The sequence below is a fragment of the Corvus hawaiiensis genome, chromosome 4 (assembly GCF_020740725.1).
Source record: "Corvus hawaiiensis isolate bCorHaw1 chromosome 4, bCorHaw1.pri.cur, whole genome shotgun sequence".
NCBI lineage: Eukaryota > Metazoa > Chordata > Aves > Passeriformes > Corvidae > Corvus > Corvus hawaiiensis.
In genome coordinates this window covers 18,844,768-18,864,835 of record NC_063216.1, presented here as the reverse complement: position 1 = coordinate 18,864,835, position 20,068 = coordinate 18,844,768, and the positions used below count along the sequence as shown (strand labels likewise).

Genomic DNA, 20,068 nt, shown 5'->3' with positions numbered 1-20,068 from the left:
GGAGAAACTGGGAGCAAGACTGCATTGAAGGGTTTGAGAACAAGTCCTGTGGGGAGCGGCTGAAGGAGCTGGGGAGGCTCAGCCTGGAGAAAAGGAGGCTCAAGGGGGGACCTTCTGGCTCTGCCCAACTCCCTGACAGGAGGGGGAAGCCAGGGGAACTCAGGCCCTGCTCCCAGGGAACAAGGGAATGGATGAGAGGGAACGGCCTCAAGCTGTGCCAGGGGAGGCTCAGGTTGGACATCAGGAGGAATTTCTTCATGGAAGGGGTTGTTAAGCACTGGAAGGGGCTGCCCAGGGAGGTTTGGAGTCCCCATCCCTGGAGGTGTCCAGAGAGTGACTGGATGTGGCACTCAGTGCTCTGGGATGGGTGACAAGGTGGGCATCAGGCACAGCTTGGACTCGATGAGCTTGGAGGCCTTTTCCAGCCTGAATGATTCTATGACCTCTGGTGACAAAGACCTACTCCTGCCCACCCCAGCCCCTTCCCTAGGGAAGGAGAGGGACCCTTGTGTTTAAGACTGCTCATCCCACCACTTTTCCCAGAAATGATGTGAGACCAGGGCAGTGAGTCACCTGCTTGTACTGACTCACTGCTGTAGGTCCTGGCTCTGAAGCATGGGAGACACTTAATGGAAAGATGGATCTTGCTTGGTGCTTGGCATAAACGTTTGTAGCCTGATGGGAAAGATAAGGCACAGATACATTTCTTCACAGTGTATGATACTACCTGTATAACAAAAAAATGTAGAGGAGGATGGACTTTTTGGGTGGGAGTTAATGGGATGAATCATTTCTGTCCTGAAAAAGGGAATTGATGACCTCTCAGGTTACAGTCCTGCCAAGAGTGTTGCTACTGCTGCTTTCCTTTGGAGTTTCATTTTCACTTTTGGCAGCAGAAATAGTTGCTCTGTCTACTGTGTCGGCTGCAAATATTAAAGCATATAGAGGAGCTTGAAGTGAGTAATGGTTGTATGAGTGCTACTACCCTTCATGGAATATAATTTAAAAATCTGCCTCTTGAGAGTCTAAAAAAAAATGTTCATTACCTTGTACCTATATTTCATTAGTTTAATCACTGTTCATTGTGGTGGAATCTGTGTTTAAATTAGCAAAGGACATCGATCCCAAGCTAAGACTACAGTGGCTGGGCACATGGCATGGACACTTGGGTCCAGAGATTGTTTGGCTGTGCAGCAGAGCCAGATCAGGACACTGAGTGAAGTTTGCCATTTAATGTCACAGCGTTGGAGCCAGGTTCAAACCACTCTTGACAGATATTTGCAGGCTGTCAGAACATCAGCATTCTGGAGTCCATATATTTCCTTTTTTGATGTCATTCTCAATTTTGAAAGAAATTATTCTTTTGAAGGTGTTCCTCTATTAATAGAACCTGCGATAAGTTTTGTGTGCTTGGGGAGTTGTAGGTGGAAATTTAACCTGTTAACCTTGACACTGCCCTTTGTGCAGATGCGGTGTGTTTTAGGGATGTAAATATGTATCTGCTTCTGTTATTGCTTGTCATTTGCTGTCTTGCAAAAGAGGTACAAGTTCTTGGTGATTGTTTTGAGATGGTAATATCATATGGTACATGTAGAGTCCCCATTCTGGGGACCATGTAGTAATCACAGAATGGCCTGGGTTGGAAGGGACCCTAAAGATCATCCCATCCCAGGCCCCTGCCATGGGCAGGGACACCTGCCACTGTCCCAGCTTGCTCCAAGCCCCATCTGGCCTTGGACACTGCCAGGGATGGAGCAGCCACAGCTTCTCTGGGCAACCTGTGCCAGGGCCTCAGCACCCTCACAGGGAACCATTTCTGCCTCATATCCAATCTAAACCTGCTCTCTGTCAGTGTGAAGCCATTGCCCCTTGTCCTGTCACTCCAGGCCCTTGTCAAGAGTCTCTCTCCATCTTTCCTGTGGGCTCCCTTCAGGCACTGCAAGGCCACACTGAGGTCACCCCAAAGCCTTCTCTTCTCCAGGCTGAACAATCCCAGTTCCCTCAGCCTCTCCTCACAGCAGAGCTGCTCCATCCCTCTGCTCCCCTTGGTGTCCCTGCTCTGGACTGGCTCCAGCAGCTCCCTGTCCTTCCTGTGCTGGGATCCCAGGGCTGGATGCAGCCCTGCAGGGGGGTCTCAGCAGAGCGGGGCAGAGTTGCCCTTTCCCCTGCTGCCCACGAAGTAGCTGGACCTGAAATAGGGTGCAGAGGTTCTGTGCTTTGTCCAGCCCTTGAATTCTTCTTTTCTGTGGTTTCCTCCTCAGAACACAGCACTGCTAGAACTTTTTTGGGCCTGTCTGGATGGTTTTCTTTACTACTACCATCAACACAAGACTTTGATAGAAGTATTAAAAAAACAATCTAATATGTTCTAGTTGCAGTTAAAGAAAAATTTTATTTCAGAAGTTGTAAGGGGATTCACGGCTGAACTGGTCACTGAACCTTCCCTGGAGATACTGCAAAATTCTGGGTGAGATTCAGTATAATATTCATCTGGGAGAAACATGCTGGAATTTAAGGAATGCCATACATTGTTGATACATGGCCATTACCTGAATGCGACTGTAACTTAATTTTTACAATAATAAGGTTGCATGAATGAGGCTGGACTGAGTTCTGCCAGGTGCTTCTTGTGTCCAGAAGCTTGTAGACAGCACACAGGGCAAGAAGCAGCATGCAGGCATCGAACTGTTCCTCATCAACAACGCGAGCAAGCTGCTTTCTCCTTGTCAGTGGTGGCTGCACATCAAAACCAGCAGTTTGTTGCAGGGACGCCTGTGTTCTGAAGTACTCTGTCATTAGTTCTGAATTAACTCATTCACCCTTTCATTTGTGAATTAATCCCCTCTAATGCAGGCAAACATCACAGTTGTGGTTGTCTGGGTATTGTTAATCTGCGTCATGCACAGGCTGAGCACTAGACCTGGGTAATGATCTTGGAAGAGAACAGCTTTGTTTTAGAGCAGTCCTGAGCTCCAGGTGTGGTTGTTGAACTGTGCAAGTATTACTTCTACAAAACACTTTCTTTTATGTGGATCCTGAGTGCTGAGTTCATTATTCAGGGCTGCATGTTCATTTGGAACCTTAAGCTAAGATGAAAATAGTTCTTGGCAAGTCTGTGCTTAATTCTTTAATTCACTTTTGGTCAAGATTGTTAGAGCTTTAGTCTCCTCCCCCCTCTTTTTTTCTTTTCCTTTTTTTCCCCTTTGTCTCCTGTCATATTTAAGTAATTAATTCAATAGCAGAGTGAGTAGAAACTGCGCTCTGCTCGCTCCCCTAGTGGTACCTACTCCTGTTTGCAACTTCAGGACTTCTTTGAACTTGACTCTTTCTGACACAACATGAACATTAGTAGCACAACCATGATTACAAGCTGAAACCTTCTAAGGTTAACAAAACAGAGCAGTGAAGTGCAGCCTTTGTTCTGGGGTATGTTTTTACTTAATTTTTCTTCTCCAGGATTTTATCATTAGTATGCTATGGCAAACAGTATTAGGTTTATTTTTCCTGTTACAACACCAATGCCTACTACAAACTATAAATCTTCATGGATCAATGAGCAGTATCGCGAGTTAGCAAAAGTCTCTCATTTTATATATCATATACCTTTATAGACTTTATTTTGAAGAACTTTATTAGAATAAACCTTAAATATCTTTCTGAGAGTGTTGGCCAAGCATGTTAATATGCTGACAGGTTTGGGTTTTTTCCCCCACTTTTTTTTCCCCAGTGCTTACCTAGAGTCATTTATTTCTAAGGCGTTCAGGGTGGTGGATTGCTGTTCTCATGCTACCTACCTTGTTTCACTGACTTCCATCAGTCAAATCTTTCAGTCCTCACTTCTAACTTGGAAGTGAACGGGGACGTTTTGGACTCTGACTGGGCCAGCCAATGGCTCTGGGATGAGCCGTGAGCCAAAGCCACCTGTTCTCCAGGCGGTGCCTCTGCAGACAATTTTTGTTCTCATTCTTTGCACTGGGAGCTAATTGTGAGAAAGTGAGAGCAGAGGAACCATTTCCAACGCAGCAGTTGTATCTTGGGAAGCTCTTTAGAAGGCAACATCCAGTTTTTGGGGGGGGGGGGGGGGCACAGTGTGTTAATCACCACAGTGCAGCTTGTTTCCTACAAATCTGAAGTGAGGAGTCCATGTGAGTGTTGTGACTGTAGGTCAGGGGCAGATCTCCAGCCTGAGATTAGGATATTTTTATCCTTTTGGGAAAAGTGAGATGATTGGGCAGGTAGTATAAGGTAAGAGAACACATCGAATGCGTTATCACTGATAACTACATTTCTTCCAACTCGTCCCCTCTGTAGTTGCATATATGACAGGTATTTCAGGCTTTTATGTGCTGAAATAAATAATTTGAATGATCATTTCTCATGAAAATGAATGTAGGTAATGCATTAAAGTAGCTAATGATGTTTTTAAGGTTAATGGCAATTGTGGAGCTGTTCAGAAATTCATTAGCATCAAATGCTTTAAAAGCAGTTGCTCTTTCACATCTTTTTGTAAATAATGTTGTGGCTTTTAAGTGAGGTTACTTTGATAGGGGAAACTCTTCTGGGATGGGAAAATGCTGTATTTCAGAGTAGTGAGAGTGCTTAGAAAAATATCCCATAAAGGGTGTTGGAGGAGGAAGACTGCTGAGCTGAATTTAAGTATGTTTGATAACAGCACAAATGAAGCCACGAACATAAATTGTATTGTCAATAGAGCACTCAGAAAAACTCTTAATACTTATGAAAGGACTCGAGCTCCTTCCTGAAGACTGGGTTACCCCAGTGGGGATGTGGGAGCTGCCGTTGCAGCTTGTGCAGGGAGCCTGATTGCCCATTTGCAGTTTAGGCAGCCTCTGCTGCTCTCGTCCCTGTGCTCTCCTCAGTGAAGGTTCGTCACATCAGCAGTGCTGCTGTGGGCACCACAGGCTGTGGCCCAGGTTGGCTCAGTGTCTGAGTGAACTGGGGGGCACCAAGAGGGGAACTGAGGTTCTGTCAGTCATTAACAGCTGCCTCTGATTGATGAAAGTTTAACAGCAAACACACTGCCTCCACATGTGGTATTTCTACATGGCTGTATGAAAGAGCTGGGACGCCTGTTCTTGTTTTCTTGGTCTCGAGGTTCATATTGGGTGTATTTATGTAGTGGTTACCAACACTGACGGGTCACTGGCTTTATTCTTCCCTGTGAGGGTGGAGAGGTCCTGGCACAGGTTGCCCAGAGAAGCTGTGGCTGCCCCATCCCTGGCAGTGTCCAAGGCCAGGTTGGACGGGGCTTGGAGCAAGCTGGGATAGTGGAAGGGGGTTGGAACTGGATAGGCTTTAGGTCCCTTCCCATCCAAACCATTGTGCGATTCCATGAATCTCAGTCCCCTCCCAGCCTGCCGGTAGCTCCGGGGTTGTGCAGTTCCGCCGGTTCTCACGGTGTCAGTCCTTCCTCGCCGCTGCCGCTCCCGCCCTGCGCGGGGAGGGTTTAGAGGCGAACTCGGTGATGTGCAGGCACCGTAAGCGAGGCAGCGTGTGCTACGACAGGGGCAGGTGCGCTGAAACAGCGTGTGGGGGACGGGGAGCCGCGCTGGGCTGGGCGGGAGGGTCCTGTCCCGGTGCTGTCCCTCACGGGCGGAGCGCGGCGCGGTGGCGCCCCCCCGCGGCCGCGCTGACGCTGTGCTCCCTTGCAGGGCGCACCGGGCGCTACACGCTGATCGAGAAGTGGCGGGACACGGAGCGGCACCTGGCGCCGCACGAGAACCCCATCGTGTCCCTCAACAAGTGGGGACAGTACGCCAGCGACGTGCAGCTGATCCTGCGGCGCACCGGGCCCTCCCTGAGCGAGCGGCCCACATCGGACAGCGTGGCGCGCATCCCCGAGAGGACTCTGTACCGGCAGAGCTTGCCGCCCCTGGCCAAGCTGAGGCCGCCGGGGGACAAGGCCATGAAGAGGAGGGAGCCAAAAAGGAAATCCCTCACCTTCACCGGCGGCGCTAAGGGGTTAATGGACATCTTCGGGAAGAGCAAGGAATCCGAGTTCAAGCAAAAGGTGCTCAACAACTGTAAAACAACAGCGGATGAGCTGAAGAAACTGATCCACCTCCAGACAGAGAAGCTTCAGTGCATCGAGAAGCAGCTGGAGTCCAATGAAGCTGAGATCCGCTACTGGGAGCAAAAGTACAATGCCAGCCTGGAAGAAGAAATCCTCAAACTGGAGCAGAAGATCAAACGGAACGAAGTGGAGATCGAGGAGGAAGAGTTCTGGGAAAATGAGCTGCAGATCGAACAGGAGAATGAAAAGCAGCTGACGGAGCAGCTGCAGGAGATGAGGCAGAGGATCCTGGAGTGCGAGAGCAAGCTCAAGGACTACGTGTCTCAGATCCACAACATGGAGAGTGGCCTTGAAGCAGAGAAGCTGCAGCGGGAAGTTCAAGAGTCCCAGGTGAATGAAGAAGAGGTCAAGGAAAAGATAGAGAAGGTGAAGGGAGAAATTGATATTCAGGGCCAGCAGAGTCTGAGATTGGAAAATGGCATTAAAGCTGTAGAAAGGTCTTTGGGCCAAGCTACCAAGCGATTACAGGTAAGACTATCTTTCTATCCATAGCTAGAGAAAGTCAAAAATTGTGACTAATTTCTCTTACACAAATCTGAAGCCCATGAAAGACAACACAAGAAAGTTTCCAAAGGGAATCGGGCTAAAAGGGGGAATGTGTTGCTTTCATTTTCAAATTGCATTTCAGTTTGTGGGGTTTCTTTTGAAGAGCAGGCAGTTTTCATTTCACCTGTGTTTAACTTGCCCATTCAAACTGTCTAAGAAGAAAAGCAGCAATTTGCACCACCGTAGCCTTTTGTGAGGATAAACTTCTGATCTTTGCTAGGTTTGTCTGCCACCAAAAGAGATGAATTACAAAGAACAGTCCAAAAGCAGCACCTGGAAAGATACAGAGCTAAAGTAAAGTACCTGCCACCTTAATCAGCTTTGGTTTTAAAGAATAGCATCCCTCTTTTTCCTGGCTGACTTGCTGGTGTTCACGATTTTATTTTTCTCTACACCTCAGGTATTTGTGGCACATGTGTCAAAAGAGAATCCAGTCCCTGATTCCTTGCTAAAGTTAATGATATCACCTGGAACTTAAAAGGGCATGAAAGAATAAAGGAACTCCAGCTGCTAGCTGGATGGGGTGGCGGAAAGATTGGGGCTCCTGGGATTTTTATGTGCTGTGTAAGGTAGTCCTAAGGCACCACACATCAGTTGGAGTTGTGGTTCTTGCTGATTCGCGGAATTCGCACTTAGTATATTCTGCAGTGCTGCAGTGGCATTAAGGTAGTTCCACTGTGAATATGGAAAAGGATTTTGTATCCTTACTCCTGCCCTAGAACCATGTCAGTATGAGGTGTTTTTGCTAGATGATGGGGGGAGGGGGAAAAGTAATCTTTTGATCCAAAGCAAAATGGATGAAAACTGTAAGCAGTTTTGGCCATGTTTATCTATGCTAAGTTTCCAGACATGCTACGCTTAAGGATTTGCACTGATGGAAAGCTTCAAGTCTTCTTTACTTGTTTTATCTGTCCTTAGTCACATTTACCGAGGCTATGATGGAGTTCAAAATATTTCTAGCTTGGTTCTTTTCATAGTCGAGGTTTCACTTCTTGGAAAGTTCCCATTAAATCCAGATCTTCCAATCTTGTTCTAAACCTAAAGGTGCAGAAATCTGAAAGTCCACAAGAAAATAAACTGAGCTCTGTATTATTGAGCTTTAGTGGGGTGGAAATAGAGAAATATTTTATTGCATACCTAAAGTTAAAGATATCCGCTAAAGCAGCTTAACTGCTGTGTGTAGGAATAATAGTAGTCCAAGACTGCTGTAATCTATCAGAGCTGTAAGTTTTGCATATCATGACAGAAGTACAGAGAAAGATCCTAAATGATCATCTGTGCTTTGAAGGGGTGGTGAACCAGCCAGGCTTTGGCTTCATTGCACAAAACCCTTGCAGAGTGAGAAAGTTCTGTCCAAAAATTTTAAATAGAAAACACAAAGAACAAGAAGAGAAAAGAATTACACTCTTTTTAAGATCAGAGGAATTAAATGAGCTGTCCAAGCCATGCTGGATACTTCAGGAAGAAATAAGACTTGGTGCCAGACTGCTGCTGAATTGATTATTTTTTCAGCATTCACACTATTACCTTTATTTGCTGATGTGCCAAAGTTTTTCTCAGGTGGTATGAGAAACATCTGCTAGTCATCCAAGAAGCCATATAAAAATAAAATACATTTAAAAAAAACCCAATTAGGGTAATGGGTTGGACTCAATGATCTCAGAGGTCTTTTCCAACCTAGTTGATTCTGTGATTCTAGTAACTGCTAGTGAATGTTGACTTGCTTTTTAAATTACAAGATTAAAATAACTTTCAACTCTTCAATTTGCATTTGAGCTTTAAAAATTGGAGGCTTTCTCCTCAAAAGGAGAAGCATTAGTTGCCCAACTGTAAATATGCTCATGAAATGCTGCTTTATATGCTCAGCAGATGTTTTGTTTCCTGGCAGGACAGGGAACAAGAACTGGAGCAACTGACCAAGGAGTTGCGCCAGGTGAACCTGCAGCAGTTCATCCAGCAAACGGGAACCAAGGTGACGGTGCTGCCGGCAGACCCCGTGGAGGTGGAGGCCCCATATGTGGAGCTCGAGAGAGGTGCAGCCCTCGGAATGCTTTGGGTGGGAGGGAGGGAGGGAGGGAGAAGGGGCGAGCAGTGCCTTTACTGCCGCTTAATGCTGGTGCTCCTACTTGAAGTGAATGCTCCCTTAGCAGAGACATTAGCAAAAACACTGAGAGCGCATTGTCGAGTACTTCTTTTCATTCCAAAGGTTTAGCAGGCTCTAAGTAAAGAGCAGTATGTGGAGAACTTCTCTCCCACTGTGCCCGGGCATGCGTTTGTCCCATCAGCAACCCATTAAGCCTGCAGCTTTCAAGAGTGGCCGCCATGGCTGGCTGCCAGCACCGAACGTGATTCTACATCTGACATTGCTGTTCGTCTGGGTTCTTCCTCTTCTGGTGGGGCTGTTGTCAAAGCAGAAAAAGGAATGTGTCTGGATCCTAAGAAATCCCAGACAGCAGCCGCACGGGAACAGGAGCTAACCCAGCTGGGCTGCCAGCCATGCAGAAGCCCTGCACAGATGGCTGTTAACATCAGGTGCGAATTGACTTTGCCCCCAGTGAGATCAGTGCAGCCTGCACGTGCCCACATCTGGATTCAGAATTTCCTGGGCAGAACCACGGAAGCATTTTGAATGCGTGTCAGAGCTGCAGCACCAGCAAAGTCACGTACTTTATGCAGCACTCTGCTTGCAAGGGGCTCTTTGTCTCAGCATTCTCCTGTGCTGGGTCTGTCCCTCCACTCAGAAGACTTTATAACCAAAAGGCACTGGGCAGACAAGGGGGTGGGGAGAGAGGAAAAGACAGCCAGGTCCTCAAATGCAGCACTTGTATGAACTATTTAAAGAGAGCAGGAAATTGAAGCTTTGAGTTATGTTACAGGTGCGAGCTCTTTCTGCACAGCACCATATAAGTGTGTGTGTCTGTGTGTATGTTTCTCGTGGGAGGGTAATTATTTTGTGGGGGTTTCATTCTGTTTTGAAATGAGTAGGAAGTGTGCACCTTAGATCTCCTCACTTCCTAGCCAGGCACTTCAGTAGTTTGTTACATGTGGAATTAGTTTTTCTGTATTGCATTAAGCAGGAGCAGGAGAGGTGCTTTATGGAGGTCACCCCTGCTGATGACTTTTCTAATTGCCCCTTTTCTCCTGCAGAGCCAACCTTTCAGTCTGGGTCACTGAAGCGCCCTGGCTCATCGAGGCAACTCCCCAGTAACCTTCGGATCCTACAGAACCCCCTGTCATCTGGTTTTAACCCGGAGGGCATTTATGTATGACAGTACATACCTCTTCTAGAGAGGACCTAGCAAGGTACCCTGGACAAGATACACTTTATTTTATTCTGCCAATGATGAATGGAAGAAGTTTTTCTTGTTTTGCTTTTTTGTTACACCACCGTGTTATTTTTTCTTCTTCCTCCAACACTACTTGGAGCCATACCCTGTGCACTGATGCTAAAGAGAGAGGAACTGTCTCGATTCATAATTGGCAAGGATGACCTTGCTGTCGTCACAGCTTGAGTGCAAAAACCTTCATTGTTTTTGCCACTTCAGAAGTGTTTGGGAAAGTACTGTTCCTTGTATAGGCATAAATGGAAGACTGAGGGTGAAGGAAACCGTGTATGCAACTTACCTGAGGTTTAATTTATTCCCTTTAATCAATGGACCTGTGAATGTTGACCTTTTATATTTTTATTTTTAACTTGTGAATTATCACGTATGGCTGTGTGTCAGTCTGACAAGGTGACTTTGTGTGTACCAACATCCCCCATCTGATCAAGTACAGCAACCTGCAATGCAGAGTTCTGAGGAGTGCTGAACCATTGCAGTGGTTTCTCACCACTAACTTTGTTCATTTCTGTCGTGGGTCATCATATGTCATGTTCCATCCATTGCTACCTTTTAAGGCTTGAAAAGTGAGCTTGTGGGATTTACTTGCTGTTGTATCTGCCTTGAATGAAGCACCTAGTGTTCAAAAGATTTATGGATTTTAAACTTTGGCTTGGTAAAAATATTTCCAGCATATGATTGAGGATGCACTAGTTAGATGATATTTTATTATATAGAATGTATATTTGAAATATTTTGCCACATTGTATATGCCTTTTGAGAAAAGAACAATGTAAGAAGTTGTCTCCATATATCTTACCAAAAGAGAGTAGGAGGCTTTCACTGTGTGTGATTTTGTACTTTATTTTTTCCACTAGCCATTACAGTGTTCTTGTTTTGTAACAAATCTTGCTGTTGGAGGGGAAGAAAGACATAACACAAATGAGTATCCTCTTCCAGCCTTCCAGAATCCACTCAAGTTTTGTGAAGGGAAGAAACCTGGCAGGGTCCCATGAAGTCAATAGCAGAGCTCTTACTGATAAGAGTGAGGCCAGGATTTCATTCAGCTCCCTGGTGGAGACATTTGGTCCCTTTGAAAGACAGTCACTTACAGAATGTAAAGCTTGCAAGCAGAAAATTCACGCATTTGGTGGTCAGTTTTCACAAAACATATGAAAAGAGAACTATCACATCTTGATGTTGCTCTAATGCAATCAAAGGTAAGAAAGAATTATACAGAAAGGGTTCCCTGCAGAAAGCAGCCACTCCCAAATAGCTTGTTGGTTGCAGGCCTTGAAGTGGGATTGCTGCAGGGGACACCAGGTTTGTGGAGAAAGGGACTGGCATCAGTGGGACACTCTGTAAATGTTGGGGGCTGGCCTCATGGATGAGTTAGGGAAGGGATGGGCCTTCTCTGGTTTGGATGTCCTGTTCTAACAGCAACTCTAACAGCAACATCATCACCACCTTGGAGATCCCCTGGGCACAAGGCAGGGCACTGTGCCCTCACTGCAGTGCTGAAAACTTGGGCTCAGTGGCAAAATGACTGAACTCCTGATGTCCTTGGTAGGGTCAGGATTTTACCACTGCTAGGAAACTCCAAGCTTTTAGCCATAGAAAAATACTTAACTCCTAGCATCCTCTTGTGTTGATTCACTGATGTGCAGAAAAATGGTAATTTAAGTCTCCTTTTCTAAAAAAAGGGCCTTCCTGACAAATGGAAGTTTTAAAAGATATAGCAGAAGATGAAGGATTCTTGAGTGTTTAATGCTTTTTTTTTTCCTTTCCACTTATTAACGGCATCATATATTCTAAAAATGCTGCTGAATTTAGACTAACAGCAACAGATAAGGCTGTGAATATATAAAGGACCTTTCCAAATGGACTCTGAATTTTTACTGTTTAACTTATCAGGTCTTTTTTTTCCCCCCCTCATCTTCCCTTGTGAGCAAACTGGAAAATGAGATATTCCTACCTGAGGAACCTTTGCAGTGCTCACCCATTTTACTGTTAGTTTATCACAATTCTGTGTTCATGTTTACTGTGCCCATAACTTTGTATTAAAAAAAAAAAAGAAAGAATGTGTGTGTATATATATATATTAAAAAAAGTGTAAAATATACATAGTTTGGGGACAATATCTGTCCAAGGTACTTGAGCATATATGCCTTACATTCTGGGTTCAATTTACAGAAATGAAATGGCCCTCTCCAGTGGATATCTTGCATCTTCAGAACCTCTTTATGTTAGAGATCTGAGGCACTCAGCACCTTGCAAAGTCTGGCCCAAATTATGCTGCATGGGGGTGGGGGGAAACAGTTTTGTCCTGAGATGAAGTATTTTTAAGGCAGATCAGCATATTTCCCCCAGCTAATGTTTTTGTCATATTCTGTGACTGGTCCATCTCCCACAGATGCCAGTTTGAGCTGAGTTGGGCTCTTGCATCATAAAACCTGCCCTCTTTTTCTGCCAGGTTACTCTGTAGGACAGAGGGAGGAGGAGAAGGATTAAAAGGAAGAGCAAGAGCAGCTTTGGAGGGCTTAAATTACAGCTTTGTAATAGAATCAAGGGAGGAATTTGCCATTTGAGTTAAAAAGTAGCACCTGCTGACTGCAGCAGCTGTTGGACACAAGGGCCAGCCTGGAGCTGGCTCAGGAGTGACCACTGCGGCACCCCTGAGTGGCCCCCTCCTTGCCAGGGTTTTGGCACATGTTTGCAGCTTCAGCCACTCCTGTGGCCAAGGAGAGGCTTTGGTATCCAGACCTGCCAGTTGTGAGACACTGACAAATTCCCCTGCCCCCACCACACTCCTCTTGCTTATTGAATTTCACCCAGGCTGAAGTTCCGTAGCATTTTCACCCTCTCTGTAAATAAACCAAAAAGAAATGGCATGTCCTTGCATTAAATGTGAATTGACCCATGTGTAACAGAAAAATTCCTCACACTACGGTGTTTAGAATTACGCTTCTGATCAACTGCGGAAACTCACTCTTTCTTTACAACTGTACAAAAAGTCCATTTTCAGAAGTGTTCCAAACCTACTTCTGGGGCATTAGCAGAAAGGAAGCTACACATACTAATTTTAACAAGTGCCATACTATTTACTGGGCAGCATGATAAAAATGGGGTTTTTTGCTTGCATTAAATAGTTGAATACACAAGCACTGTTTTCCAGTGCACAGGGAATTTATATGGAGAAATCCTGTAATTTATTACTAATGGAAGTTAACTGTGTTACCTCTCTCATCCATGAGGATACAGTTTATTTTCGCTGGAGATGCTATGTTGTTAGAGGAAAAGAGGGGGGTGACCATCTGAAAAGCCAGTAGGTTAAGGCTAAGGTGAACAGTCTGAATGCCTGAGCAAGGGAGAAACCCAAGTCCCACTCTGAAAAGTCAGCTCCCAGTATCTTTCAGTGGGACTTAGTGGGGTTCCCAAGTGCCTGAATTGCTTCTGGAAATTGTATGTTAACTTTGAGATTGCTTGCTTTTCTAAACCCTGGCAAGTTGGGAGGAAGTTCTTGAAGAAGAGAACTACCACTACTAGCATTAGCAATATGCAAACATATGAGGTAAGAGGGAAAAAGATCCTTTAGTGAAATAAAAATCTCCTCTTGGGGCAGCAATTGCCTTGTTTTTAGCGTGAAGAGTATTGCATTATTTTAGTGAACTGGGATCATATGAGTATGATCAAAGAAACATCTATCTTGTAATTTTTAGTGAGTTACCTTAAAGCATATAAATTCCTGATGTGCATTAACTTGAGTGAATTGGGCCTTAATGATACATGTAAATAACAAAACTCTATTCAGATATTTTTTTCCAGAAAATAGTCTCTAATGGTCTGTACTGTATTTAAAAAAGCATCAAAAGTGTTACTTTTATATTACACCTCCTTTTTTGTTTTTTGGGTTGCTTTGGTTTTTTTTTTTTTTTTTAGAACATTGAAATGTGCATGTTTATTCCATTTGCTACAGTATTTTAATGTTTTGGATGAAGGCCATCAGTTGTATGGAGATGACAAAACAATCATTCTGTCTATTTATTCAGTATTGCTGCTTAAAGTTTTCAAAATAAAGCTTTCAATGCCAATATAGTGACTGATTGAAAGCTGTTCTAGTTCTCTTCAGGTGTTTTTTTCCTATGTTTGTAGAAAACTAAGTAAGTGAAACTTGGTGTATGAGCTGTTATACCAGCAAAGAATTATTGCAAGAATACTGGGGGGCTGAGTGTTAAGTGTGTGTAGTAAATAACCTAAATGTATGTATGCAGTGAATGCCTTTAGGTCTCTAAGTGGAGTGCTGAAGAATGTTAAATCCTTTGTGGTCTTGCAAGCACTTTACACATGTGATCAAGTACTGGTTAGAGCTTTGTGCCTGTGTGCAGTGCTTGTGAGGGCAGAACAAGGGGGTCACAGAGGATCAACTTGGAGCCCTTTGAACCAGATTGGCTTTAAGCACACTCTTGAGTGTTCCATAGATGTGTTTCTGACTAAAAAGGGGGCCTAAAAACATGTTCTGATACAAAACCCTTTCAGTTGCAGCAAGGATGCCTCAATTGTAGCTGGTACCTCTGAAAATTTTAATAGTTCTGAAATGGATCAAGTGTGCCTGCTCTACCTGTGAAGTGTGTCAGAATGCTGAGAGCGTTCACCCTCACCATCATCCTATGAAACTGCTAACTAGGGGTTCTGACTGGAACATTTGAGTTGCTGATGCTTTAACCTAGAGAAGCAACACAAACTGTGAAAACATGAGTGAGCATTTTATTAGTGCTCCACTTCAATGCAAGATGAAAATCTGTATTATATGTAACTATATTTTTTGTCATTTAAAAAGCTTCTATTTTTTATTATTCTCATGAATGGTTGACAAAAAATATTGGATATGATCCCATACAATAAATTCCCCTCTGAAACTTTGGGTCTTTACAGTTCATGGCTTGCTGGGATTGCATTGTTCATGTCACACGTCTCAGAGCTGCTGGGACTCTTTCGAGAACACGGGGCCTGAAGGCAGGACCAAAGCCAAGCTTGGTGTGTCCAGCTGAAACAGTTCCAGAAATGGCCCTGTGTCGAGCATTAGGCCACAGGAGCTCTCCTAAATGGCAGTTTCCTTGGGGTGTGGGACACACAGCTGGTTGGTGTGGGGCCTCTGTGGCAGACGAGAGAGCTCCTTTACTGGAAGTGTATTGTAATCTCAATCAAATAAAGCCCAGGCACTGCAAGAGAGACGAGGAGCTTGTTTTCAGCTGAGGAACTGTTATTAAGGTTAACAGTAACCCTGAAATGACAGAATTGGTTAGTGACTCGGGGAAAGTATAACCTAAAGCAAAGAGGCAGAGGTTCACTTGGAGGTGATCAGGGAGAAGAACTGAATGTACAGATTCTTCCCACAACAAATGCAGGGTCCCCTGATGCTTCAGGGAGCAGAAAGAAATTAATCTTTGAACAAGGAGCAGAAGGCCTTTTAGGCCAGATTCAAGTGTAGTTACTGTGCTGAGACCAGAGAGGGTGTGAAAATTGCTTAAGATCTTTTGAGCTAATCAAGGCTGGGAACTTGATACAGCTGGAGACTTGTGATTTAAGCCATCCAAATGCAGTCCTTACTCTTAATATCCCAACAAATGGATTTTCCTAAGCTAACTGGAGCCTAATCTCATTAGATGTGAGGAGAAATGAGCTAACAGTAGTGGCACTGTTGACTGGCAGTAAGACAATGCCATGAACTCCACTGAAGCCCTAGCACGTGGCACTGTTGTTGTCAGGGCTGTGGAAGTTGTGGAGGCCCTGTGCTCCTGAAAGGTGCCCTTTCCTGCTCCTGTGCCAGTCAGCTGGCTGGCTTTTGTGGTAACTAAGGTTTCCCAGCATGCTCAGCAGAGCCAGGGCTACAGCTGATGGTTCTGATCTTTTGCTTTGCCTTTAAAGAACAAAGCAGTGTATTTGTATGTGGCTGCTGCAGCACTAACTAGCTCAGTGTAACTGGACCACTAATGAGTTGCAAAACCAGGCCAGATCAATGATCCATTTCATTCAGAAGCCGTACTGAATTCTTCTGCCTGTCACGTCTGTGTCAGCTAGGTAGTATTCCTTTATAACCCAAATTTTTAATGATTGTTTCAACTAAGATGTCTGGTGTCTGAAGTAGGGCACAATGAGCAATGGTCCCCATTATTGCCTTGCTTGAAAATGATACATTTGCTACCTTTGATATTGCAGCTAGTGTTAATGAGTATTTTCTGGGTCAGCACTGCTTCATCATTAACTTTCTCCAGAAATACTGGGTGGAGACAATCTCAGTTGGTCTATTCTGTTCCATTTTTCCAGGTCGGTATGCTGTGTACTATTTTCCATCCTTTGCAGTGAGTTCTGTGTGCTGTCCAGGGCTGACTGGAAAAGAGCCTCTTTGGCATTTGCTAGTGTAACAAGGAACTGATGCAATCAGAGCTGATCAACTTCCCTGAGCAACCTCAGTGCTTGTCTGAGGAACTCAGGCATTGCCAGTGTCCTCATGCTACTTCTGTGTGCCTCCCTCCTTGCTGCCACACAGACAGCCCTGGATTTCCCCCCCCCATGCAATCTGAAGTTTGATTTCTAGAGGCATTTTGGATCTGAATCCCTGGCTGTGGAAAGGCTACAGGGATCTCTGCCATCTCTGGCAGAATGAGAGAGTGTCATCACAGTGTCATCACACTTCTGTTCAGACATCTGGAAGCTGATGGAGGTGAAATACCACTACACCAGACTGTGCTTATTGTTTCAGCTACACGCTTTGTCTTGTTCTACCCCTCTGCAAAAGGAGGAAGATAGTTGGTAATTGGAAGACTTAGTAGAAAAACGCAGCATAAAAGATCTAATATTCAATCCTGGGTCAAGTTGTAGGGAAGAAAATTTTCCTATGATTTGTTTTTAATGAGCAAAAGTTTGAAGAAAAAGTATTCAGAAGAGCTCCAGCTGGGCTTCTGGAAACTGTACTTTAAAACCCCACCTTATCCAATGCAACACAAATGAGAGCCAATAATTACCTGCCTAGGTATTTTAAAGAGGAGGGCTTCTGGTTAAAACAGAAACAAAAAACAACCAAAAAAAAGGGAGAGTGGTGGAAGGAAGGGAGTGAGATGTAGACCAAGTAGAACACCTTTAACCTGATTCGTATTTGCCCTGAGGTCCCTTCCATTGCCAGTGTGATGGAAAGTGAATCATCCAGCTTTGGAGCCAGTGACATGGTATCGCAGAAGTACCATCAGGAGCTGTTGCTAAAATGAAATTCAGGCCAGCCTTTAAGTGGGAAATAACTGGAATTTCTTTGTGGTTGCCTGTGGAGCTTCTCCTAAATTACTACCTGTCACAACTTTTATTGTGTGTATCAAACTGCTGCTCATGAAATGTTATGTGCCCAGAACAGATGATTTGGCTTTAGCAGTCCTAGTCAGCCTGAGGTGAACTTTGATCGATGAGGTGGAACTGGCCCTCCTGGCACGCTGAAGAGAAACCCCAGAGCACCAGCTGACCTTTGACTATGCTTTGTTGCTACAAAGTTGTCTTAAGTGTTCCCTTCACCGGGCAGATCTGCAGCGTGGCTGCCAAGACTGTGACCTGGATTCTCCATTGTCATGTCGCTTGTGTCGTGCACAAAACGAGCGTGGAAGGAGACAGCGACACAGCAAATGAGAAAGGCAACAATGTCCATTAGCTGTAGGGCTGGGGTGAAAGGTTGTGCCAGGGGCAGGCACCAGATAATCATGTCCTCTCGACTGTGCCAACGCTGCAGTTCCCAGCAGGCCCACACGAGAGGGCAGCAGTACATGCAGCAGCCACACACTGCGATGGAAAGTAGGTTTTCTAGGAATACACAGCACGTGATAGGGAATTGCTTAAGGCACCCAACATTCCAACTTTAAACGTGTTCGTTCAGAAAGGACACAGTAACACTTACAAAGAGACGTGTCTTAGTCACAATGTCGGTGTAACCAACGCACAAATGATGTCATTCCTAAAGTTTCTGAGCAGGCCTGGAAGCTTTGTGAAACCTATACAGGTGTGGGTTGGAACATTTCCATTTTAGATACTGTCCTGTGCCTGGTGTATGTGCCTGTGCCTGGGAACCTCTTGTTTCATTTCCCAGCTCCGCCACAGATTTCCTGTGCGTGACCTTGGGCAAGATACTATAATCCCTGTGGATTGGAGTCCCCCAGCTGTAAGCCTGAGATAATACTGCCTCATCCCCTTTGACTTTGTCTGTACGTACGGCAGGCCCCGTGGGGAACAGCGTCTCGATTCCTACTTGTTTGGCAAATAGTGCTGAGCACAATGTGGTCCTGAACTTGGCTGTGCCATCCAGATACTGCTGCATGAAGTGTATTTTTATATCCTACCAAGAGGGTGATAAGAAGTCACTCAAGAGTTAGCTTTACTTTGCAGTGAGAGCAAGATGCAGGTGTGCTGAGGGGAGCTGGGGGTTTCTGAAGGTGAATTCTTGTTTATCTTTAAGCAGACTTCTTTTTCTAAAGGGGTAGAAAGGAGAAGCAAGTAAAGGAATAAAACTTCATTTCAACTTTTGCTCAACTCTCTTCTTGCAAAGTGGTGCTATTACCAGAGGCAGCCTAAATCATTTTGCAGATGCTGCTTGGGAGTGTGTGGTACCTAGTTGATAGAAACAATTGAATGAACAGGCTGAGATTTGCTTGGTGGTCCTAAATGTTCCAGTATTTCCACAGGTCTTGGGATCTTCTAGCAATGTGCATGTAACCAGTAACGCACCATGACAGGCTGCCATCTCACAATGTTCCATAGATACCCAAGTGCCCTTTGGTATTAGTGGCTGAAGAGCTAAAGCACACAAGTTAGAATTGTAGGAAGGTGCCTTTTTTTGTTGTTTGCCAACTCCAAAGTGTTTTCTACATGCTCCAAATAAATATAATTAACTAACAAACACCTCAGCTACACTTACACCGGAGTCCTGCCCAGAATGAGCGCCCTTCAGCATGTCTGAGCACAGAGACTCCCTGCTGCTCAGTTCTGAGGTTAAAGATCATTTAAAGATGTTGCCATCCAATTAGTGCAGCTGCTGGCATCTGACAGGGCAATGAATAATCAGTCCTGCAGTACCGTACCTCATGTCCTGCTCTAAATAAAGTTCTTGCTGCTACCTTTGTACATTATCTGAGGAACTTTACAGCAGGAGGCCCCTACTTCTAGGAACATCTCCCTCCTTTGGTAGGAAGAATGGAGTGCCCCTGGGTGCAGCCACACAGGACAAGCACGTAATTCAGGTGCTGTGAGCAACTGCAAAAGCAGGAGCCTGGGCAGTGTGAGTACCTTGTTTAACATCTTTGTTCAGTGGCAGAACACAGCCTGAAATTCCCAAGGAAAAACCTAATTTCTTACGTTAGTATGACTGTGTAACAACGATCCCAATCATACAACTTTTATATATGCACACACATATATATGTACGTAGTTAACTCATTAGATGTCATTATCCCTTCTATCAGCTTGGGAAACTAAAGCGCAGGGATGTGCAGGGCTTTCCCAGAAGGAGTACAAGCCCTTCATCTCCAAGTACTGACTTTTGCACATGGATCATTTGCTAAAAATCTGTTCTGAACAACACAGAGTTGTCCGGCAATGGTTCAGTCAGGCTGGGGGCCATCTGGCCTAACATTCTGCCTTGTGCTCTATAGAAAGAGCTGACTGGGCACAGGCAGCTCAATAGTAAACTACCCTTGGTGTGGCATTACCAAAATAACTTACTTGGAGAGGAAGCTCTCCCTAACCCTTCAGTCAGAGGTTAAACCTCTTCCTGATAGCAGAGGATTTATATCCCTTCTAAATTGAATAATGAGAGCACTTCAAAAGAGGTGAGACTTATTCTTTCCTTTAGCAAGTGTTGCGCCAGGCTCAACCAATAAAGGTTTTACCTTCGAGATCTAATTAGTCTGTTTCAAACTTAAAACTTTGCAAAATCAGTATCTTCATTTACCGTTGATTTTAGCACGCTGGTTTCAGCATATGCAAGAGTTCAGCTGCTTGCATGATCGAGTGTTTTGATTTCCTCTTCAGGTAACTCTGCTTAGTTATTTTATTCTTGCTTCTCTTGTCAGCCAGAAGC

The 20,068-nt window shown here is 44.8% G+C and overlaps 1 protein-coding gene across 1 annotated transcript in view; it reads left to right on the top strand.

Moving 5' to 3' along the window:
• The window catches only part of RASSF8 (Ras association domain family member 8), a 73,426-nt gene extending 59,375 nt beyond the window's left edge, over positions 1 to 14,051 (top strand). The window contains exons 4-6 of the mRNA XM_048301096.1: positions 5,673 to 6,562; positions 8,529 to 8,673; positions 9,788 to 14,051. Of these exons, the coding sequence (XP_048157053.1) occupies positions 5,673 to 6,562; positions 8,529 to 8,673; positions 9,788 to 9,909 (1,157 nt within the window). The 3' untranslated portion in view covers positions 9,910 to 14,051. The remainder of the gene's footprint in view (positions 1 to 5,672; positions 6,563 to 8,528; positions 8,674 to 9,787) is intronic.
• Positions 14,052 to 20,068: the final 6,017 nt, after the last annotated feature.